Source organism: Vidua chalybeata, chromosome 4 (assembly GCF_026979565.1).
Source record: "Vidua chalybeata isolate OUT-0048 chromosome 4, bVidCha1 merged haplotype, whole genome shotgun sequence".
Taxonomy (NCBI): Eukaryota; Metazoa; Chordata; class Aves; order Passeriformes; family Viduidae; genus Vidua; species Vidua chalybeata.
The window spans coordinates 48822759-48848334 of record NC_071533.1 but is presented as its reverse complement, the minus strand read 5'-3'; the positions used below and the strand labels follow the sequence as shown (position 1 = coordinate 48848334).

At 38.1% G+C, this 25576-nt stretch overlaps 1 protein-coding gene and 1 long non-coding RNA gene across 3 annotated transcripts in view; one reads left to right on the top strand and one right to left on the bottom strand.

The window, feature by feature from the left end:
* The first annotated feature begins 1330 nt into the window (after positions 1–1330).
* Positions 1331–25576, top strand: part of GRXCR1 (glutaredoxin and cysteine rich domain containing 1) — a 36960-nt gene continuing 12714 nt past the window's right edge. Inside the window, exon 1 of one of the 2 annotated variants that reach the window (XM_053941944.1) lies at positions 1331–1741. In XM_053941944.1, coding sequence (XP_053797919.1) covers positions 1334–1741 — 408 coding nt within the window. In that variant the 5' untranslated portion in view covers positions 1331–1333. Of the gene's footprint in view, positions 1773–25576 lie in introns of both variants that reach the window. The other variant, XM_053941945.1, reaches the window with a different exon arrangement.
* On the bottom strand, positions 3262–5467 carry LOC128787642 (uncharacterized). The gene is made up of 3 exons (XR_008430765.1): positions 5342–5467; positions 4916–5140; positions 3262–3435 (listed from the first exon to the last, which is right to left on the bottom strand). It is a non-coding gene; the product is annotated as an uncharacterized LOC128787642 (long non-coding RNA).

The following is a 25576-nucleotide window of genomic DNA, read 5'->3' as shown; positions in this document are numbered from 1 at the left end:
TTAAAAAAACCCTATAAGCAGTCTATCCATGCATAGTAATAAAAACACTGTAACATAGAAAAAGAAAGTGTCATACTAACAAATTTTCTCTGGGAAGTTACCATGTATAACATGGAAACACAGGAAGTAACAACTGTGTTTCCTGGGGGATCTATAGTACAAAAGAGACTCTTCTCTCCCTTGATAAATTAAATATTGATTATCTAAAAGGTAACAACTTAATCAAGAATCCCAAGTAATGTCTCACTGTAGTTATTTTAAAAATTAAGTGAGAAGAAAAGTATTTTAGAAAGTCTTCATCCTAGATTTAGTGTGTATATCTTATACACACTACAGTAATAATAGTCTAATAAAGTTTTTTTTTAAATTTTATTTGTCATTAAACTTGGGCCTGCTCTGCTCTGTTCCTAATAACATCTCACAACATTTCTATTGGGAAGGTGTATTTTCATAAAAGCACTAGCATTGCGCCAGTGTCAAACCATAACACACACACACACAAAAAAAAAAAAAAACCCAAACCCTGCTACAAACATTGAATTGACACAAAAAAGGTCAGCACTGAAAACCATCAAGTAGCAGCTCCCTGCCGAATCTCCATAAGGTTGTGTAAAAAACAGACTTTGGTGAATGAGGTTTAACTGGTAGGGAAGTTAAATGTTTTGATGAAAGAAATGTGCTCATCATTGATTCAGGTGCTGAAGTTTTTCATTTTTCCCCCAGGTGCAATGGACATAAACAGTTGTGACTTTGTAGATCTTGTGAAAAACTCTTCCTCTTTGCCTTTTTTTTAGCAATTCCAAATGCTTTCATATATACTTGTGTAATTGCTATTATTTGGTTTATTACATAATCACAGAATCAGAGAATATTATGAGTTGAAAGGGATCTATAAGGCCCATCATAGTCCAACTCCAGGCTGTGTGCAGGACACCCCAAAGGTCACACCTTATGCCTGACAGCATTGTCCAAATGCTTCTTTCCTTTCCTTCCCTTTCCCCTTCCCCTAACCCTTGCCCTTCCCCTTCCACTCCCCTTTTAATCAATGCGTATAATTTCTCCCTTTCTTGCTTTCTTCCTTAGTGCTAAAAAGTACACAATGTCTTTTTAATATTTAATTAATGAGATCACTTTACAGGTTTTAGTTTAAAGGTAACCATAGCACAAATGCATCCATTATTAACTGCAGAACGGCAGTGGCTTCTTGGGAACCCTCTTTAGTTTAATATGAGAACCTCTGTCAACAGAAAACAGCGCTGATATTGTTGTTAAGTGTGACAAACTGGCAAATGCAATGGGCACTACACTGGAACAATGCAAACTGCTTCTATCAATGGAAGAGGCGATGTTTAAGGGCGAGGTGAAGGCGGACAACGAGAGGCTGTTGAGGAAGGTTCGGTTCCGCGTCGCATCCTCGCACAGCGGGCGGGTGCTGAAGGAGGTGTACGCCGATGGGGAGGCTGCTGACTCGCTGGACTCCGAGTATGCCAGCAGCTCAGAGACTGACCAAACCAGCCGGCTGAGTGAAGTGGACGGGCAGCAGAATGGACACGTAGGGTCGGAGTGCGATGAGAATGATAATGAGCAGGATGACTTGCTCATTTTAGTTAGAGCTACTAAAGAGAAGGGGTTTGGTACAAAGCGAGTCAACATCCTCAGCAAAAATGGCACAGTCAGGGGAGTCAAGCATAAAGTCAGCGCTGGTCAAGCCCTTTTCGACAATTTGGCAAAGGTATTTCAGGTAGGTGGTGCAGATCTGCTGCCTGTAAGCTGTCTCTCTGTCCTTTTTAATTCCACACACTATTCTTCCCTTTGTTCAGACTGCTCTCATTTAGGATTTCTCAATATTCTGTCTCATTCCCATTGCTATCCACTTGCACGAGAGGGGCTTATTGGTCCTTCTTGTCTGAAACAGCTACACACTCCATATTGACTGTGAAATTTGCTTTTCAAAATTGACCTAATATTTGCTGAGTAGAAATATGTATGCTGTGTTTCCCATGTCTGGATGAGGAAAGAAATGTGTCAGAGGATTTAACTGGGGCTTTGCTGGAGATCTATACAGGTCTTCTGTACAGGGATGTGTCATGTTTCCACTCCTATTGTATTAATTCTAATGAGTTTACGATGTTATCTACTGTCCCCTACATGTAAATATGTATACGTGCAAATTCCATTCTGTTTAATCTGCAAAGTAAGTCAAACTAGGTGCAGGATGGCATCGATGAAGGTTTTCCCACATGAAAATTTCAGGGGAATGAAATCTTAGTCGGAAGTCTCTTTTATTAATGTCTGTTTTCTATATATTTTGTAGAAGGAGCAGAATATCTGTATTTGAAACAGTATATGCCACACCAATGACTTAGTCAGAGAAACAAAGGCCTTCAGAAAAATCAAGATAAAAGTTCTAAAATATTTATCTCATATATATAATTTATCTGTATATGCTATTCAAGCCTTTCAATCATTTATATTCACACAGATAGCAACAAGTGTGCAACCAGACTCTTTCTGAAGTTCTTAAAATCCAGAATTATGCTTTTCAGTTAAATTATCCTGTGATGGTTTCAGGGCATTATTTTAAAACTTTTTATGCAGTTTTAAATCATGGGGAATTTGATATTAATAATGACTTTTTGCATTTTGAAATTACTTTGAAATGAGGTAATTTCATATTACATTAATAAATGGCAATAAAGTAACATTCTCTTGCTTCTGGATATTAATTTATCCTCTATGTTGTACCTAAATTAACAGTCTTTTTGTCAATATCAATGTTCCTGTAGAAGTTGAAGTTTCAGAGAAGAATTTCATGTTCATTTTTGTTCTTTTACATTACATCACATAGCACCAAAGTAGTTTGCTTTCTTTCAAGCTACTTATGGAAGAGTTTGTTCTTAATTCCTTATGCTGATAAAATTTGTAACAAACTCACTTTTTAAAAGTAGATTTGAAGTAGTAAGTGTTAACTGAGGCATGTTTGGGTTCTTCTCCAACTTCAATTCCACTGTTCTGTGCTATTTCACTACACAGAGTACCCAATTTCACCCCACTAGCCTCATTCCCTTCTAAAAGCTGTCTTCTACTACATCAGTAGCACTAAGCTAAGAAATTTGAATCAGCTAAATAAACAGACCCATTTGAAGACATATGTACTTTAATTTGTGTCCCTGCCTTATTGTTTTTTCTATCCCCAGTTTTGTTGGAAGTTCTTCCCCAGGTTGGAAGTTCTTCAGGAAAGGCCCATGGACTGAGATCAATGTACTTTGATTGCAAAGCTTCTTGTATTCCTAGCAGAGTTAATGGAAGGACCAGTGCTATTTCCATGAGCTGTTTTGCCAGAAGAAACTATTTTCTTGAAAGGAGGCATATCCATCTTGTAACTTCAGAAAAGTACATGTATCCAAGTCTACCACAGAATTCCTTAATTAAAACCTGTAAAATAATGACTGGTTTAAAAGGTGATAAGGATTTTTTTTATTGACAATATTTTACTGTGGAAGAAAGGGAAAAAATTAAATTCTCAGATGAAAACAAACCAAACAGTTTTTCATATAGCATGCAATTCCAATGAAGAACTCTGCTACAGGCATTGCAAAGTCCAAAAGAAAAGGCAGGTTTTCAAAGTGGATGAGGAAAATACATGTGGAACTGAGAAGCTTCTCCCTAGGCAGGACTAGATGAGTGATTTCCAGAAAAAAAACCTATATTTTTACATTAAGCACCTACTGGATCAAAGACCTATATGCAACAATGCAACGAATATAATGTTTTGAGGTTTCTATACAAATTCAGATTTCCCCAGAGATAAAGCTCTAAGTCTAGTGAAAGAGAATGATAGTTTGCATATCTTTTATGTCATACTCTGAGCCAATTTTGTATGCCACATGGTGAGCTCAGAGAAGAGCAAAACACAAAGGTTAACTTTGAGATGGATTTGAAACTGCTTGATCCTAATGAGAAGTATGATTGAAATCCATCCAATTACAAATGAAATAATGGCCTTTAGAATGAGATTAGATGACGGTTTCTAGTTTCCTGTAAGCATGCTCCAGACAATTACTTGAGCTGTAATACCAGTTAGAGAACAAGAGTTCTTCTTTTGAAGGCTTAGTAAGATAGAAAGACGTTTTTGTTAGCAGGTACAATGCAAAATCTCTCTATCTGGGCATTTTTCTAAGTTACCCCCTTGATTATGTGAGGTCATCTCCAGTTACATGTTTCTCTTTGATAAGAAGCAGCAAATGTATAACAACAGTTTAGAGGAGAGTGCCCCTCCCTCAGGAGAGTCCATCTCTGCCCCTTTGATGATTCAACAGCGGGAACTCATATGAGATGAATAAACTGTACATTTCTCAGCGTTAGTGTCAAATCAGTATTTTTAATCTCAGAGTATGCACATGAACTCTTGACAAACCTTTATTCTAAGCACTGATATATTCTTCTGTGCAAATGCTTCTTATTTAGTATTCATTATATCACAGCCTAACTAAAATGTGCATGTAAGAAGCCAAATACTGAGTGTGAGTGTTCTGTGACTAGGGCATGGCTTTTTTTCTGCAATATCAGCATTCTGATTCTTCAGACTATGTCTGCAAACTCCTTTAATACGCTATTTCCCCAAATCCCTAGAGGCTCCCTGTGATAGAGGAGAGATCCTTTAAAGCAAATTACTTTGTTCAGATATTCTAGGGATAAGCAGGGATTCATTAACTAGGTTTTGTTATGTTGTGCACTCAAGTCCTTTAAATTTGTATGTTCAAATACCTGTGCTAAAAGTACTTGTGTATTTTAATGTTCTATGGAAATATTTGGATTTGTGAATATTTTTTTCACACTTTCTTACTACAGCTTTTCTACAGAATTGGTTCAGACACTTTCTTCCCACAACAAACTTATCTGAAAAAAATCACACCTTCTGGAGCTTTTTTCAATTTTAAGAGAGTGATGTAAGGCAGGAAGTATTTCTAGATGAAAAGGTCTTTTTGGTTGTTGTTGCTATATGATACAAGCCTGGTCTGAGAATGTATATCTAGATGTGTGTCCCCTGCTGCATCTTCCCACAGTCAAGCACTCAGCACTTCCCTCACCCGTTCAGTCCATGACCTCTCATTTCCACTGTTCTCTGGGAAGCTGAGTCCTTCACATTACTCTGGTTAAGGACTCTCTGTGTCCCCAGATGAGAGCTGCTCCAGCGCTGTGACATTGAAAGGTCTCCCTTCAAGTCACTCTTGCACACCAGGTCATCCCCTGGTGAAGCTGCTGCCAGGGGAGTGGGAGCAGCTGTGGGAATTGGGGCCAACACATCCATGGGGAAGGAATGCAGGACAGAGCAGGATACATCCAGGGGTTGCCTCAGCTTCCAGACAGAAAATTCTGAGGAAGAAAGGTGGGGAAGAGACCAGCTCTACTGATGCTTCAGGACAGCATGGTTTCCATGGCAACACCTCCAGCCTTTTCCTCCTTGGGGTGGATGCCACAAACAGACTGTTGACATAGCAACCACATCCTGGCAGGGTGAGGGAATGGTGGGTGGGGTGGTGATGGGTGTTGATATAACAACCACTCTGGGTGGGAAGGTGGGAGGAGGTCATTGGTGGTCATCTGTGGCAGGCAGGGACAGTCACATGCATCACCCAGCCTCCACTAGCACCTAACCTGGGCCTGGGGTTGCTTCCTGCAGTGCTGGAAATACAGGTGGCAGACAGCTGGGAGCAGTTTATTTGTGAGAAACACACTCTACTGAAAATCCTGAAAAGCAGGAGGAGCTGCTGAAGCTGGAGCTCCCACTTTCCCTGCTCGTGCACCTCCTTGGTATAAATTTTCTCCTGCTGAGACTCTAAAGCTGACAGTGTTGGCAGCTCTGAAGCTGGGGACATGACTTGCCAATTGTGTCAGAAACATAAGCCCCCCCTTCTCTGCATATCTGAAGTAATTGTGGTTTTATTTCAGTATACTACCAAAAATTCTGTATTCTAATATTACAATACTGTTTAAATGCAAATGGATATATTTCCTGTGATTTTCTGTAAAAAGTAGTAGATAAACAGTTATTTTTCCTTGAAATATCTATATAATTATAGATATCATTCTTTTCACAACCGATTTTTCTGACTAAGCCATTCCTATGGCTATGGCTGAGTCACATAGAGCAAAAATCCTTGGGTTGTCTAATATCTTACTAGGTAGTGCAATGATCATTTTATGCCAAACTGGGTTTCCACCCCAATGTGCAATGTAATGGAGCTCAGCCAAAGGTTTTACATAGGTGTCTCCTCATTTTCCATGTTGCAGCGTGGGTATTTTTCCTCCATTCCCATAGTTACACACTCCACTGGCCTTCCCGCCTCCTCTGAAAGGTCAGGTTCTGCTAAATTAGCCACAGAACTCATTCTCAGGCAGGGCTTCCTGACGTCTATTGCAAAAGGGCAGGCCTGGTTAACAAACCTGAGGAATGCCTTTGTGAGCATTGCGTCAGAAAGGATACGGGTGAAGAGTCAGACATAATGCACTCAGTCTTTATGAAATTTCCAAGCACAGTTTCTCAGGTAGAACTCACATGTAAGGTTGTGAAGTACAAGTCACTATTCAGCCTGATGAAGAATGAACTTATTCACGTTTAGAGAGAAAGGTGGGAAAGCATAAAGAATTATGTGGAAGTTTTTTAAGAGGATAGCTTTTGGGGTGTTTAAGAGCACTTTCATCTTTTTTTACTTGTAGGTGACCTGGAAAAGTGAATACACAGCAGAACATGCAGAGCTTACAAACTGATAGGACTAGCTAGTACCACAAACAAAATAAAGTGAAATACAGCAGCAAAACCAATGATCTTCCAAAGAAGTCAGAGGCTGCAAAGTGGTGTTAAGGAAAGGTTCATGTGTAGTAGAATAAGCAAAGGTTTTTAGGGTAGTTGGCATGTTGTATACCACTGCAGCCTCTGGAGCATATATCACTGCAATCCCCAGAAGTCTGGGGAGACAAGAAAGAGTGATCTGCACTTTCACTGGAAAAGTCTTGGTAAGACTTGAAGACATGATAAACAGAAGTCTGTATCTCGCTGATTAGCTGATGATCACTGCTGACATTCCAAAAATCACTGGATTTGAATTCAAAATCCTCTTCTAGGACTGGATTTACAAAGATTGCAAAAACTCCCCTGAACTTTGCCTTCATATTCTCCTCCATAAACACTTCTCTGACTCCCAAATGGACATAACTTACAAAAGAAAACAATGGACTGGATTGCTTGTATAGAGCCTTTGATGTAATAATGTCCCTTATATGGATAGAGATAAATACCACTGAGATGCAGGTATCTGAGTTACAAACTTCCAGTGTATTTTCCTAGTGTTAGTAAGTCTGGAAAACTAATTATTGAACAGTGTTGCACTGAAATCCACTGGAGAACAGGAAAAATTGTAATAACATGGAGGATCAAGTGATTATGAAAAGTAGGTTTTTGCTTGTTACAGAAAATTCAGAATTAGAAGGACAACTAGATCACTGCTGGAATGGGCACAGAATTGCTTCACCACTTGCTTTGTACCTTCAAAAGGGCTTTGATCTGTGACAACACTGCACTGGACACTGATTCTGCTGATGCTGTTGATCATGTCACAGTTATTAGAAGTGGTTTCCAGAGTGGGTGTCTGAAAAGACACACTGAATTAAAAAGGGAGATGGTCAGGTCTGTGAGCTTTTAACTGGAACCTGGATTTGGTCAGTACTTAAGATATTGGTTTTTATTTTTCACTGAGAAATCAGTTGTAAAGCTCTGAGGTCAGACAAGTCTATTACTAGACTATTACTAGACATTTTACAATTTGCTTCTGTTGGACATGAAATACATATTTTGCATATACTTGATAGGATCAGTAAATAGATTTTTAAGTATCTAAACCTCTGAAAGTGATATACAAGTTTTGAATTAAAAAAGACTCGTCTGTCTCATTTTCAAAAAGCGTAGATATGGGATGTCTTGACTTCTCAATATACTTCAACATTGGGTAGCGTACCAACAAAACTGTGCTTAAATGTATAACTTTTTTAAGACTGAGTCAATAATTGAAGAAAAAAAGAATTATAGGCTTTTATGCTGGCAGTCTGACCAGCATGTACTGGACATCTGTCTAATGCTCCAGTGCACTGCATGGCCTCAAAATAATTCTTGCCCTGATGAGTCTTGATCCTTGTAAAGGATCCATAAATGAGGTCAGTGTTCTTGAGACACTGGCCTTGTCCCTTGCATGAAAAGAGCATAGTGAAGAAGGAGTGGTGTTACTGCAGTAAATATGTATATACAGAATATGTAGTACTAGAGTGAGTCAAGACTTCACGTATAGATTCAAAAGCCTCACAGGCATCTGAGGAAGGACTTAGACATCAAGCTCCAAAACGAAGATTCTCCAAATCTCACTTGGTGCCACCTAGCCTCAAAGGCACCAAGAGCCTTTCCTTAATGAAAATTCCACTAATGCTCTGCCTTGCCCACATGCCTCAGCATATCAGGATTGACAGCACCTGACAGCTACTTCCTACTTGTGTCCTATGGGATCCATAAGAGTTCCATTGCCTGTCCCAGCAGCATGGCTTCATGTAGTAGGTGTTCCATGAGCATTCCTGGTGGATCAGCTCCTATACAAACTGCACATAAGCAGATGATGCTTTGTTACAAATTGCATCTGCACGAGGCAGTGGCGGGAGATGTACTTTGAAATAGACAGTCACAAGATAGTGATAATAAGCTGGAGTTGTGGAGTAGAACAGAGGATTGCTGATTCTCAACTTGCCAGGCCAAATAGTACTGTGCTCTTCAGCATCATGCCTGACTTCCATTTCCTTCCCTCCTTCCCTCCTTCCCTCCTTCCTCCCTTCCTTTTTGTCTTAAGCACTGTAGTGATCACAGTGCTCCAGCATGGAGGTATCCGAGAAAAACCTGTAGCCTTGAATTGCTTGTGAGGGAAAAGAGATAGAAAGGAGACTGAATCAGGTATTCAAGATATGAGAGATTGCAAATAATCATGTTCTGCTGCCTTGTTTCATCCTCTCTCTTTAAATCTAAAAATAGATTTGCTTTCTTTTTGAAAGAATGATTACAACTGCCAAATGGAAGAAAAGGCTTCCTAGTTCTACTAAGTGGGATTCCTAACTCATATTGGCCTCAGGAAATTTTCTGAGCTGAAAATAGTCATAAAATGAAACAGATTTAATAGGAAACACCATATATGCTTTCCAGACACTTATTTTTAATTATCTGTCTGGTAGATGACCTGGAATAACAGATGAGCACTGGGTCTAATCCTATGTACTGCTCTGTGACTCTTACATAACGTCCCTTTGTGGAACTGCTCAATAAGGTGCTCAGCCTTTGAATTAACATGGAAAATGCTTCATCTTACTTCAAACTAACTTGAAAAAGGGTCATGTTACGCAAGCAGCCTATCAAAAATATCTTAGGATGCTAGCGCAGAATTTTTTTCCACTTATTTGGAGAATAGATTTTTTTTCCTGAATTGGCCTCTTACACCAGAGATGAAAAAGATTAATTGATTAGTCTTAATCATTAATTAGTAGCAAATCTGTGAAGCTTAACTTGCTAACTGAGATGGAAAATAAGGAGAAAATATGTTTTGAAGTATTCTTATAACTAAGGCTGTCAAGAAAATTTGGGGCTATTCACTTTTCTTCGACATGTGCAACAGGCTGCTGGCTAGTTCATTGACTCTGAACCTTTGCATGCCTTCAACACAGCAAATAGAAATTTTACAGAACACATAAAGATGAAATAAATTACTTATGTGCTTAATTCCTAGCCTCATACTTGGTCATTGACCCTTAATTTTGTGTACAAATAAATTACTCTACAACCAAATATTTCAGGGTTCTCACTGCACTTGAGTGTCTTAGGTTAAGTATGTTTTACTTAAAACTTTACAAACATGGAAGCAAATATTTGGCTACATTGGGCCAATTTGTCACCAAAGTGCACAGCTGTGCAATTGCAAAAATATGGTAATTGTGAAGATGAAAAACAGCTACTTTATTAAAACTTTAAAAAATTTCTAGCAAGTTAAGTGCATTTATATCCCATTATTAAGTTTACAGATCTCAAAACTGTTTCAGTTCTGAACTAGGACTTGCAAATACACTAAGCTAGAAAATATAAATGTATATGTGCCGCAGGTATTGTTTTGCTAGACTGCTCCAGTCAGTCTACAGCTTGCTGTGATATTTGTCTACTAGGGTTGGCAGTTTATTACATACTGCACCAAAACAAGGTACATGATTAACAGCTTGACAGAAAGAAATTGTCAAAAAGACAATTTTTTTTCTTGGCTGGAACTTTGGCCTGTAGCTGTAATGTTTGGTGGCATCATAATTTTGTAGCTGAAATATAATAAAGCATTCTTTAGAATGGAATTTGCAACCAGAGGGATAAAGGGATGGCTTTCATGCATGAAAACCTTTCTAATTGCTGCAACATCCATTGCAAGGTAGTACAAAACATGAAAATGAAACCTCAATGAACTTTTCCAAAGCTTGTAAGAGGAATAATAGATAGGACAGCATCCCCAGCCTGCTGATTTTAAAAAGAAGCTGTAAAGTTACAGCTCCCCATACAAACAGACAATCTTGTGGTTTTCCTTGATGCAGTAGTTATATTGTGGAGAAGCTGCCACAGGACGACTCTTTATAGCCTCCATCAGAGAAAGCAACAGAAGTGGTCACAGATGAGCAGCTGGAGTCACTGAGGTAGAGACTCATTTCACGCATGGCAAGAAAGAAGACAGAAAAACCATCATTCATTGCTAGTACGAATTGTGGAAAGCATTTTAACAACCTTAGTGCTATTTTGCTTTGGAACTTTATCTAGGGACACCATCCATCAATGTCAGACAGGCATGTCTTCTGTACTGCAGTAAAACCACACACAGACTCATTCTTCCTCCATTTCTCAAAAAGAAATATAAAAAGCCTTTCTGGCCAATATTTGCACACATTTATAAAACCATGCCGTCTCATGAGCTGCATTGACAAATCAGCCAACACTCGTACAAATGTAAAGAACAATTTCTTTGGAATTCACCCTTGTTTCGAATACTACTAATTGCTAATTATCTAACAAGCTTTAAAACTATTAGGAATTGTAAGGAGACATACATTGTTATTTAAGAAAAACTTGTTTCTCCTTGAAAATTCTGTAACACAGAAGGAACTCAGTCTCTGAAGAGCTTACAGCTTTTTAAAGAAAATGCAATATTTTTCTGCCCAGACGCTCATATCTTGCTACTTTACTACATCTAAATGCAAAGCACTGTCCCTCCTAGCCCTGCAGGCAACTATGAAACATTGCATTGTTGTTCAAGTGGAGAATCTCCTAAGAGGCAGACTGACAGACACAGTGAAAAATGAGAGCTTTAGCATTATTGCTTCCTTCCACTTGTCACATTATACCTTGAGAACTTCCCTTTCCAGGTGTTGGCTGATGAGGTCTCTGGTGGGACCCCACCTGCAGTGCTGCATCCAGCCTGGGGATTCTCAGCTTGGGAGGGAAATTGACTTGTTGGAGCAAGTCCAGAGGTGGGCAACCAAGTTGATCAGACTCTCTTATGAGGAAAGGTTGAGACAATTTGGTTTGTTCAGACCAGAAAAGAAATTACTTTGGAGTGATCTAATTGTGGACTTCCTGTACCTGAAGGGAACTTAAGAGAAAAGATGGGGCAAGACTCTTTACAAGAGCATATAGTGACAGACAAGGGGGGATGGAATTCTTCAAATTCAAAGACAGTAGGTTTAGATTAGATATTAGGAAAAGATTCTTTACTCTGGGGGTAGTGAGGCTTTAGAACAGCTTGCCCAGGGAAGTTGTGGCCCTGGAAGTGTTCAAGGCCAGTCTGGATGAGTCTCTGATAACCTGTTCCAGTTGAAAGTATCCTGCCAATGCACTCTATGATTCTATGATGCTTTCTATCAGATTCACTCATATGCAGTGGGTAAATCTGGTTGTTCTTTCAAATCCCTCAATGATTCAAAAATATAAGCACCTACTCAGACTCTTCAAGTTCATAAGGATTTAAAAAGCTCCATTTCTAAAGGTCTTGTTCAGGAAATAGGTTCTTTTCATCTAACTGGAAAATATATCCATGGCAGCTGTTGTATCTGCTGGGTGGTCAAACCTTTTGCAAACCTGTCTGCTTGGTGGATGATATTCTTTTGCATCCTTATGTGGAAGATTGTGGGGTGTAAGGACACTTGTACTGGCCAATATTTACAGCTGAATGCCGATAATTAATACTATAGGTTTTGTTTTGGGGTTTGGTTTTTTTTTTTTTTTTTTTTTTTTTAGCTGTTCCTGACTGGGAGCAGTCTTGAATCATGTAGTTCCTTCAGTCAGGTGGTTTCAGCATCAGCTACTCCAGCAGGTCACAATAAATAAGGGCAAGAGGTTTCAAAACAGGAGAGCTGTCTAGTGAAATTTCTGATATGTTTTTTGTGCTGTCTCAATTTTCACTTTGGAAGAAGGTTATTCAACTGGCAGAAATGCAATCAAGAATAGAGGTTCAGCATTTTTTAAAGACATGATATGAAATTAGAATAAATGTTGTTATTGATTTTTCTTGCTGCACAGTATTAAATGATATCTATGCAAAGAAGCCATTGAAATGTTATTCCAAAAGAAAAGCAGACAGATGATTTAATAATCTCAGCTTCATTTGTAGTCTTATTCCTGGAACAGAACACATTTAGCTCTATGACATGATATAGATTCTAGCCCCTCTGTAAGAACATTATCATATGAAAAGTATGATTTTATGAACATTTTATTTAAAAAATACACATCTCTGAGCAAAATCCTGACTCAGACTAGAACGTAAATCTGCTTACACTGGCCTCAGTAAAACATTGGTCAGCTGCAGATGTATATATACAGAATAAGTAACTTGGTAGCTCTTTTGACCAACAGGTTTAGGAGCTGATATAAAGCAGAAAACCTGCAACATTCTGATTTTCAGATATTACACCTATAAGGTTAAAAACCAAAAGAAAACAAAAGCATACACTTTAGAGTCTTTTCAGCAATGGTGTCTATATTCTGCTTCATGAAGTTGTCTTGTATTTTACTTACAAAAAACTGGTGGATGAGTCATCTGTTCCCTTTCATACATCAAGGCCAGCAGCCACAGCATAGGCTATTCTAGGGCAGAGCTGTTTTATGTATGCTCTCGAGGAGTTGTAACAGCATAAAAATCTCAAGCTCTCTGCCTTTTTTGAAAATCTATTGCTTAAAAAAAGAAATTAAGCACTTAAAAGTGTGCAATGTAGATGGATCTTTAATTTTAAAAATGGATATTGAGTATATAAGTAATAATTAACTACTCAGGATTTAAAGATTAAGGTACCAAATTTCTAGTTATTATTAAGTAATGAGATAGCCGAGAGCATAGTTCCAATTAGGTTAAGTAATATAGTGGGGAAACAAAGTCGTTCATCACTCAGTGCTAGTGCAGGACAAAGTAGTGCTGTAACTATAAGATACCCCTGTGCATCACTTCCATGTATTGAGTGATAGGGCTCTCTGGGAAGTAAGGACTGAATCAGCACTTTGGTGCACTAATCACACCATAACTTTGATCTCTGCCTTGTTCAAAGACCTGTGCAGACTTCATTACCGGTTGCAGAATGTCTTGTGGTCCCAGGTGAGACAATGCTCTGTGAACACCTGAGAAATAGTTGTCCTTAACAATTAGTTTTTCCTTAACTTTAAGGATTAAAGGAAAAGTAGTTTTTCCTTAACTTTAGTGTAGTGCAAATGACAACTCCAACCTTTACACAATAGCCTGTTTTTTTATCTCCACCCACAAAGGTAATATTTTCAGCTAGACTTCAAGTTGTATAAAGTGTCAGGAAAGAAAAAGTACATAATATGTCAGAACTGAAAACTGAGGGAGAATGGTGGTTTCCCTGATTTGCTCACCATTTGCTGGGAGTTTCAGCATTTTAACGCATCTCATTTCAGCTTCTGTTTGCAGGAATACAGTAAAAGGTATAATAACTTTTGACAGAAAGCTTGTTGTCTGCTGAACATGAAAACTCCAGGGTGTATCCCAAATCAAAACCAGAATTTGTTTAACCCTTTCCTCTCATTTTATTCCTTAGGAAGGTAAACTCTGAAGAATGACAGCAATTTTTGAATTTTCTCTGCTGATGATTGCAGTTGAGAATGACACTTTATTTCATTTATGTATTTATGCTATTACCTTCTTCAGTTGTTTTTGCATGAACAGTTCTGTTATATATGACAGACTGACTCTAGGCTGTAATTAATCCATGAAAATCTGAAACATTTTTCAATGAAAATGCAATATATTTTTGCCTGAACTAAGTGTGACTGATTAGGGCTTTCCTGAATACCAGTTTTTACTTGCTGATTCTTTCTAGCAGTAGGAAAATCACCAGTTGCAACACTGCTGCAAATATAAAGAAGTAATGGACTACCGTGTTGTTTCCTGAGATATTCTGTTATACTGAAAGAAAGTATTGGAAAAACAGGCCCACTTACCACACAAAGCATAGCTGACAAAAAGGCAGAGCCATGTAATACCATGAGCAGGATCTCATCAGCTAACAGTTTTATTCTCCACTCAGAAATATGATGAATGGGATTGGTAAGCAGCTCAACAGATTAGAATACAGTTTTCATAGACCTCTAATGCCTGTTAATTAACCAAACTAACAGAAATTTGGGAATTATAAAGGAGATCACTGCATGCATTAACTGCACCTGGCAATGTTTAAACGTAAAATGAGTCAGAGATCCCTGTGTGCATGTGCTACTATTATGTTATTATTAGCATTTATCAGTCTCTACAGCAGTGTAAGTCTATTTTAGAAAGAATGAGTAACGAATTGGTGAAAGAGAGCAGCAAAGAGAAAGAGGGAAGGGATAGAAATTTTGTTTTTAAACTTCATCTGCCTGCCAGAAAACACTATAGAGGGTATTCCAATGCTGCAGCCAAGTTAAAAATAAATGGGCCAGAGCAGACGTTGTATTTTTCATGACAGCCATTTGCTGCTGATCACACAAGTCTGTTTCTCTGCAGTATGAAATGTTCTACTGAGTGAAGCAGCAGTGCTTACAGACACATGGGGTCAGGGTTCACAAACCAGGACTCACTTAGAGCCATGCTGTTTGCAAACTTTTCCATATGATCGGAGATATCAAACACTTTCATCTTTATCTGTCTATCCTCAGCAAGTCCTGTTCTAGTTCACTTCCGACTAAAGTCATCCTTATTTACAGAATATTCTCAAAGAGGATATGAGGTGGCCAATGATTGTCCCCAAATACACAACATAGGTTCAAACACCTAGAGCAGTGTGATAAATAAGAAGCAAAATTAAAAGATGCTCATGACAGGAGAAAATAGGATTTGAGCTCCACAACTGCTGTTTCAGGCAAATGTACGGTGTTTCTTTTTTTTACAGTTCAGGGTGTTATCTTGGGAAATGGTACATAAGCAAACAGCAGAATTACCACCAATGTCTGAATATGTAGTAGGATTAAACATTCCCTCCCAAGAGAAGTAAACATATTTGAAAAATCTTACTCATATTGTTAGAGAGAAATCCCCAAAGTAACTTAAAATGTCAGCTGACAGTATGGAAAATAACTATGCCACAAAAATAACTAGTAATTTATTCAAATATTTCATAATACATCCAAATATAAGCAAGTCTAGAGGTGTTAAAAAGTCCTTTTTGGTCAAGTGACAAAACACTAAGTACTAAACAGAGAAATTTCAAGTAGATCTACAAGCTCCCTCCTTCTGTTTCTAACCCCTCTTGTTTTGAGTAGAACCAGAGAACAGAAAGGCCCAGAAGAAAAAAAAAACAAAGCAAAAATTGAACGATGTTTTTTAAAACTGGAGAAAAAGTTCCATTTTATCAAAGTTCAATTTTCATTTCACTCTGTATTTATTCTTGTTGCTAGCCATAAAAGATAGAAGTGAAATAAACACTGATCAGCTGTTGAATAATAATTATTTTCATACTCCTACATATAACTGTTATCACCAAGTGGTAACTCATAACTGTTAAGCAGTAGGAAATTAAATGATGTAATCTAGGACAGATCTTCTAAGAATGGAGACTTATTCTCAGATTTCTGGGGACTGTAGTTTTTTTAGAATTGTGTAATTAATACTAACATTCTTCTCATGACCCATCTGGGATCCATTGTTTCAGTTCTCTGGTCTTCCACACTATTTACAGGCACAGCTTCAGGTAGGCAGATGCTATGCAGCTCAAGCCATACATTTTTAATTTACTGATAGCAACATTTCCTTAGGTGACATGCTGTAGACTTTTTTCCCCTCTTTTACATTAATTAGTTTCTGTTTGCAAGGTACACTGAAATAACAATGACCTTCCAGTTTGCCTGTTCTCTAACTATTGTCTGTTAGTGGACACAGAAAACATATGGAATGATAAACTGTGAATGATTTTTACTTTCACATTTAGTTTGACTTCTCAATTTCTAGCCATTTTAAAATGCCTGTATCTTACTCACATATGAGGCACATTGCATAAAGTGTTATGCTGCTGTTCTGTGAGCAAAGTCTTCAGTAAACTGTCTCCAGATAAACAGCTGAAAATAGTCAAAGCAGAAATTCAACTCTTTCCTTGTCCTTTCTCATTGATGTAAAAAGTCATAAACCCTCCCTCGGATAATTTTAAAGCTGGGTCCCCTTAGTTTCACACAGATCAGACATGTTACTATAGCCAAAATGAGTCTAATATGTAATGAAAATTCAAGCCAAAATTTAGTCCTAAATTAAAATATCTCCAAATGCTCACAGGATTCATGCAACAACATAATGTTTGTGTAGACATCACAACTGTGTGCAATCGTGTCACAACATCAGCCATATCTGCCAGAAATAATATTCTTCTTGCAGAAGAGAGAACTTTCTGTTTGACCACTGATATGCAATGCTTCATAGCAGATTTCTTTGGACTGGGTGGGAATCTTATTGCAAATTGTATACACATAATCAAGTACTTCACAACTTTTGTAAATTTTGTATGTGATGATTTTTAAAGGAATTAAGTTACACCAAGCAGTACAGGAGATGAGATAGAAAATGATGAGTGGGTATTGGGATTTAATGGGTAAAACACAATAGGTTATTACTGGTGGAAGCAAAGGTCCTCCCCTCCCCTCCCCTCCCCTCCCCTCCCCTCCCCTCCCCTCCCCTCCCCTCCCCTCCCCTCCCCTCCCCTCCCCGTTCTGTAGACATATTTGAAAAGATAAAGCTAACCAAGAGCCAGAACTAGTGGAAACCAAGGTCATGGAAAATGATGCTGGCTGGGTTGTAGATACTGAGTTAAAGTAATTAGTTTTCAGAAAATCTTGAGTGGTAATTATACAAGGTCTGAGACTGTGAATACAGGGAATTGGCTGGAGGGAAATAAAATAGGAACACTGATATTGTACAGGGAATTCAGGAGATAAATCAAATTCTTGTGGAGAAAACTGAGTTTGCCTGTGAGATGCTGGAGAAAGCTCTCTGGTATCTGGATTCACAGAGATATATTGGAGGAAAATGGAAGAGCTGTGATTCCGGTTTTAGAAATACTGTTTTAGAGCCTGAAAAGCTGATGTTTGGCTGTGAAGAGACTAAAATAATTTTAAGTGCTCTGTATTTTCATTGTTAAGATGATTAGGTTAATGTGTTCACTTGGATTCAGAGAATTCCTCAACAAACCTATCAGAGAGGGAAGCAATACTTTGAATTCAACACTTTTCAGACATAAACTGCAACTGACAGAACGTGCCAGAAGGGCAGAGTTCATCTGAAATGATGGCACTGTACATGCTCCATGGCAATGCATGGTGATGATCTCATACAAAAGGGCAAGATATTTGTGACACTTGCAGTGAGCATAGCTGACCAGAAACCAGGAAACTGTGCTCACCACAAAAGCTCCAGGTTCCATCTGGGGACATCTATCTGCTTAGTGATGTGAGACCTCTGGTGTGCTTCTGTCTCATTTTGATTGATTCATTACATGCTCAGCCCTACTGAAACAAAACAAGGAGGTGCCATCTACTTCTGAGATTGGCACCATGGAAATGAGCTCCCAGCCACTCCCACAACCCACCTGCAGCACAAACTTGTCATTTTGACCTGATGTACATCTCATGAAAAGGTAAGGGCCTCACTTAATAGCTGTCAGAAACCTCAACTGTGGCAGTGAAGTACTCTGTCTTAAAAGCATGAAGCCAAAAGTGAGAGGCAGCAGAAAAAAGGGTTCCACATGCTGGCAGTGTCAGAGGAAATAAAATCACTCCTGGAGGCCTGGCAAAATTGGGTGTTCATTTTAAAACTTATTTAGAAAGGAATTACTTTGACATGGAAGAGAGATGAAGAGCAATCAGGCTTTCTTGGGGGAAAGGGAAGCTTACTCTGCAATCTGGTCAGATGTTTGAAGTAAAGAAAGAAAAAGGGATGAGGGAAACATGAGTTTTCAATTACAACTTGAATTCAGAAGTTTTGGCAAAGACAGATGAATGGGAGTAGGTAGGAGGTTTTTTTTAACACCGTATTTCAACCACACTTCCTGGTGACCAACAGTGAGTTTAATCCTTTTGTTCATTCTTTTGATTACAGCTTAAAATTACCTGTATTTTAACTGCATCTTATGGTGAATTTTCTTTGTAACTTTTTTAGCTAAAAGAACAAACCAGAGTGTAATTTTCACCAGAAACTCAGTTCTGTCCAAAAGGTAATTTGAAGTTTTGCAAAATTTGTGTTCGTTTACCATTTAATTTTCCTGAATATCACGCTTCATCTGTACCTGACTGGCACAGTCTAGTTCTTAAGAGGTGGTAATAAAATTTAATAAGCACTTCTAATCAGCATTTATTTTATGCAGTCAAAGACCCAAGAAGCAAATCAGAGGGCTAATATATCCTATAACACTGTTACACAATTGTGCAGAAGTATGGGTTTCAATTTCCTGATCCAGTGATTACACCAAACAAAGAAAAAATGTTTATATTGCTATTCAGATTGTTCAGCTGAAAGCCATTTATCAAACATAGCAGATAATCAAACAACATGAACACTAGCTTATAAATCTCCTACTAGCACTGCACCTGTGGAAAACAAATGTTTCCCTGGTTGGATGCCAGGTTACAGCACACTACAATCAGCCTTCCAATACAGAGTAGGCACAGAGGGGAAATACGGCATAAGCCAATGCCAAAGAAAGTTCCTTTTTAGGACAGGTGTTGACTGGAGTTTGCACAATGTGTAATCACAGAATCATAGGATGGTTTGCATTGGAAGTGACCTTAAAGATTATCTAGTTCCAACCCCCTTGCCATGGGCAGGGATGCCACTTGCTAGAGGAGGTTGCCCAGAGTCCCACATTCACAACTTCTCTGGGCAATGTCATGTTTTATATAGGTTAAGGTAGATATTAACCATGCTCATATTAAATATACTGTAAAACAGCCATAAAAAGAAAAAAAAGTACTTATCAGAAACAGCAGCATTTTCCCACTGAAAAACTGAGCTTGTTTTGCTGAAATAAAAAGTTTTATGGTCTAGTGTTGTTTCCTGTCTCAAAGGAGCCATCTTGAAAATACTGTATTTGTAAGTAAAGTAATCCCAGCACCTTGTCTCTTGTATAGCAAGTCTTGTTAGTCCTAAATGAATTGATGAAGGAAAAAGAGGATAATATAAGAACAGGCTGTTTGATCAACAGCATCAGAGCAACAATTAACTTTACTCTCTCCTTTCTCAATGAGTTTGTTTCAGAGATGACAAAATACAGTTACTAAACTAACCGATGAAAAAACAAGACCAGAATGTGCCATGGCCCTGTCACTGAAGGCTGAGAAACACTCAAGCTCTCAGTGAAAATGAAGATCAATGTCAGAAAAAGCAAGTGTACTTCCCATGTGGTCTGAGCCCATTTTGCTCACCTGGCAAGAAACCACTGTATTTGGTAAAATGCATCCACTAACTCCCATGGGACTTTATCCAGGTGAATAGTCACTAATGTGTACTCAAAGAATTGTGCTCCAAGAGATAGAAACTAATTTTATGAAGTATACTCCAGTCAACCTTCTTAATGACAAATACATTGCCTTTGCCTAGTGTAAATACTATGAAATACTAGGAAATACTGCTGTTTCATTCACTTTATTTAGTGAATACCTTGTGAAAGACAGAGCATTCTCTCTGTCACATTTATTTTTACAAGGCTGAATCTTGGTTACCAGTTAGAACTGGTTGAAGGCCTTGAAATGTATGTATATTGTTAGCCAAACAAATAGATATAAAATAATCATCCTAGAGTAATTCTTTACATAGCTTACAATGATTGATAAACTCAAAAGAACCAAAGCAATGGGACAACACCCAATTCCTGATTTGAAATGCTACTTAATCCAGGAAATATTTGGCTACAGACATATTTTGTAGGAGAGATCATAATGAGGCTGAAAGGTTGTGATGAGGTTTCAGTTGTCCATTTTAGTGTGAGATCCCACAGCACACTTTGAAAATTAAAAGGGAATGTTATCATATGCCTTGCTGAAACTTGGCTTAGATATTTTCTGATTGCTGCCTTAACGTTGCACTGGGAGGTTCCTGCTGTAAATGGCAAGCAACTGAACCTGTCTGTCCTCAGAGAATTATTGCATATTATTTTTGCATGGTGATTGTGATGGCTGATGAAAATTTTTTAAAATAAATTTCTTGTGTTAAGGCTGTTAAGAAAATTGTACTATGCTGAATTTTGTGTTGAATTTTTCTGATGTGAAAGAAGCCATAAAGATGTAGTGATAGGATTATGGGGAATAACTTCCAGCAGAAGGAGAGTAGGTCTAGATTAGATATTAGGAAGAAATTCTTACTTTTGGTGGTGGTGAACAGGTTGCCCAGAAAAGTTGTGGATGCCCCATCCCTGGAATTGTTCAAGGCCAGGCTGGGTGGGGCTTTGAGTGACCTGGTTTAGTGGAAGGTGTCCCTGCCCATAATATGGGGATAGACTTCGAGGTCTACTTCTGACTCAAACCATTTTATGATTCTATGATTTTCTTTGGTAGTGGAAATTTCAAGGCTATTGGCAGTCCATCTTTTTACAAGCAGAAAGATTACTCGTAGGACCATGTGGCTGGCTCTAATATTGTATTGATATTTGTTTTGTGCTCCATAGTATTGTGTTTTGCTTGGTGCCTTTATAAGGCTAATGTGAGGGGAAGAGGACACTAGCAAATAGAATCACAGAACTCTGCAACAACTAAAGGTTATTCAAATAATGGTAACAGCTCAGCTATTACCTCTCTTACCTTTTCCCTACATAGGAAGCTCTTCCTGAAGGGGCTTCATACAAATGTCACTGGAGAGTCTAGGTACATCTTGTTTGGCTTCTGCTGAATACAGGAATGGTTCGAAGAACTGCACAATGTGAAAGGAGGTTGTTGGACACTCCTTGTTTTGGCTTCTAGTGTCTCACGTAAACTGCTGAGAACAAAACTATTTTCAGTAGCTCCTGCCTCTTCCCCTTCAATCTTTGTAAGGACTGTCTTTGCAGAACAGAGAAATGTTTCTTCTCTCTTACCAACCAGAGGAACATTTCCAAGGGTCTCCCCAGAGTCTCTCTTTTATTTGAGAAGAATTTCTTGGAGATGTCAAATTGGTAAATATGAGGTGTGAGAGAAATAAGGACTGAAAAAGCAAAAAAGAAACAAGCATTATATTACAGTATTTCTTCCCAGGAAAAGTGTAGACTAGGTTAGAGTTAATCACAGATTTGCTTCTGAATTTCAAACATTTCATTTTGTCCTGTCATACACTGAATGGCATAAATACATTAATAAGAAAATCCTGATAGAACTTTCAGCACTTGATAAATAAAATGTAATTAGATGTAGACAGATAGTGATCTTCTTTCAACTAATTTGAACATGTTTTTCATTTATTTGAAATAAATTTTGCCCTGGCTGACTTCACAGTATTGCTGTGCCCTGTTGAACAGGAGCTGCTTTTACTCCAGAGTCAGAGCTAGATGTGTATCACGTGGTTTGACTCTAGAAGCTATGGAGGCAGAGGCAACAGGGTCTAGCAGAGACCATGAGCCCTGGGGAGATAACTTGCCCTCTTATCAGAGTTCAGGTCACCTGGGAGCAGGCTGTAACCTGGTTGTGTGAGTGTGTGCTAGATGAGCAGCAGTAAGGACACTGAGGGTGAGGACTGTTTAGATATGCAAGTTTTTAGATATGCAAACATACATACAAAATATGTATGTATGTGTATGTATGTATAACTGGTTTTCTTCTGCTCAACATTTTTGTTGGATCATGAGTGTTGCATTTACTCATGAAAGCATCTCTGGCACAAGGTTTGTAATGTGTTCTAGATTCCTGCCTCAGCCTACTTAGTGAAGCAGATATTTCTGCCAGTCTGATAGTATCTAATTACAGAGCCAAGGGGTGCATAATTCAGCAGAATGCTCTGAGATGTTGAAAGATGATATTGTGAGACAGAGAAGGGTATATCATCCCTTGATTTAGGTCACACAAGCAATTCAGTACTGCATAAATAACATGTTGAGTGTTACACCTGAATATAGTAAAAACCTTTAAAAATGTGACAGGTGATAAAGCATTTCAGCTTTTATCAAAGTACTATAACAGCTAATTTTTTTTTCATTTATTATTTTTTCTTTAAAAGAATCAAATGTAAATTTGTGGGTGATGCTTCCATTGAAATTAATGATAATGTAAGCATGTAAATAGCTGTTCTTTTCAACCGATGGGGTTAAAACACCTGTTTATACTTTCTTTCTAGAGAGAGGATTAAAAAAAATGCCATGACTACTTTGGTAGTGTTGCTCTCATGGTTTTCATTTGCAACCAAATAAAAATGAGGCTAACATCATGAGTACATTATTCCTCTCACTGATGGACTTGTCTGTTTAGTTGTTTGCAGACATGGTCATATACAAAGGTTTTCAAAAAGCAAATTTCACCACTGTTTTAGGAACAATCACTTTATGCCCCAAGGGATAGCAGTGGTTCTTAAACTACAAGCAGAAAAGCATTGGCTTGGACCACTAATAGCTATTAGTCATGCTGCAAAAATATCCATCATAAGGGTTTTGGTTCGAAGATAAAAAGCCACTCAAAGTCACCAAGGCAGACAAAAATGTTGTAAGATATATTAAATAAAATCTATAGTGTTTAGAGAGTGATTCATGGCAAATATGCTGAAGAATTAATTTGATATTGTTATTCAATTGTTAATTTTATAAATTCCCTTTCCAAAGAGAAAAGAAATATCTGCTCAGTCTGGCAGGACTGGTCAGGGCCAAGGTAACTATGAGACCAATAGGAAAAGATGGACACTTCTGCTGCTGCTTCAGTTGCAGCTGTACCCCAAAATCAGGGATAAGATATCATGGAGAAAATCTGAACCCAAAAATATTAATGAGAGATGAATGGTATTTATTTGGCTTTCAGAAGCACCATGGAAACATCTGACTATTTTACTCTTTTTTCAGAGCTACTGAAAAGTCTGGTATTGTTGAGGCAAGTGTTATAGGGAAAAGGCAAATTCTCAAAGACAAGTTTTAGGAGTATGATTCTCAAATATTTCATATTTCTGAAGCTATAGTAATACAAACCAGTTTTTTTTTTTAAGACACTCCAAAATTTTCAAACAACTTGGAGATTCACATATTCTGTAATATATTTGTTGTACAGTTACATTGACTACTGGGATTTCCTTTAAAAAAGGCTCAAGATTTCAGTGACCTTCTCTTTGTTTTATCATTTACTTTGTTTTGTTTTACTGCCTTTTTTTTTTTTTTTTTGGTCATATTTTTCATATTTTTATATCTACATTTAGTGTCTACTACTCTTGTTCTCTCTGTCCTGACATTTTAGGTTTTGGTTTATCATCTGGTTTTAGTTCTGTATTTTCATCCCTTTTTCAGTCCCCAGAATCCCTTCAATTTGTTTCTCATCTGCTTGTTCTATTAAGCCTTCTCTTTTTCATCAGCAATTTCTTCCTTTCTTTTGTGGTGCCACTTGATAATGAGTGACAAATTTAGCCTCATGGATGACATCCCTCAAGATTTCCCCAGTTAAGGATTATATTTAGTCAGCCATGCCAGATGGATGCCAGTGGGATGGCAGAGGGATAGATTTTCCCCAGCTGTACATAAGGACAGGGCTTTGAACAAACTGGCCTAGTGGGAGGTGTCCCTGCTTCTGGAAGAGGTGTTGGAAGTAGGTGATCCTTAAGGTCCCTTACAACCCAAACCATTCAGTGATGCTATGATGCCATGATTTTCAAAAGCCCTGACTGACCTGATAAAGAAGTCTGGGAAAAGACTGAGTCAGGCACAAAGTAAGTAACATTGTGGGTTTTTTTTGTTCAATCATGAATAGGATTGAACTGGTGAAACAAATTACTTTTTCTCTATAGACAGAAAAAAAGGGCAGCTGTTTCTTAGGCTGGAAGTGGCAGCTGTGCTGTGAAGTGATGCAGGTCATGCTGCTGCTGTTGCTGACTACATGATTCTCCCAAGGAAAATACAAGCTCTTCAGGCTGAGACAGTAAAGCAGAATGTGCCCTTAGACTCTTGGGGAGATGGTAACATTGGGCTGCTAAACTAAGAGCTGTAAATGATGTAGAAGTAGAAGACTACTACTAAAGCAACTTTACTTCCTCCTGAAAACTTAAATTTCTTCCTTGGCAATCTTTCCATGTAGGCACTTTCTCTGAAGCACAACCTCGGCCCACAGGGTTTTCCTGAATCTGACACAGTAGTTGCCACCTTAGGCCAAATGGTATCTGTTAAGTGTTGCTTACAATCAAAAGAGAAAAAAGCCTTGCAACAGTATTATCATAGTAAAGTAAAAAGCAGACCTTTATTTGGAAGCTTCCAGGTGTCCCAGTGGTGATGGGCACACCTGGCTGGATTTCTACAATTTTTACAAGGTTAATTAATTAGGATATCTAACAGATATGCCCAATAGGAGATTAATTTGCCCCTGTAACCCAACCCTGGGTCAACCCCTTGGAGTTGGTCCAATGGCTTCTTTGCTCCACTTCTTGTTATGATGCCTCAGATTCTGGTTGGAAACCAAAACGTTCTTCTTGTAGGCCATCTTCCTGACAATAAGACTAAACAGTATTTCAGGAATTTTTTACAAGGTTAGCTTATTGTTCTAATATATAGGGGAAAGGGTAGGAAAAGTACTGGCGCTACAGCCATGCATTAGCTATCTAAAAAGCTACAAATATACGAAAAATATATAGAAAGCTTAGGGATCATAAGCTTCTTGCTTCAATGAGAATTCCACCTACAAGAAGTGCAAATAAGTGGTTAATATAAGTTCCTCCAAATCTTTTGATATATTCATCTGTCCAACTTCACAGCTTTGTTAAAGTTTTGTCATGCCCATTAACCAGAGAATAGCCTTCTGTTTAATTTCACCTAGAGTTTTATATGCATTTGTGAGTTATATGAGGTGATTTGAATTTCAAGT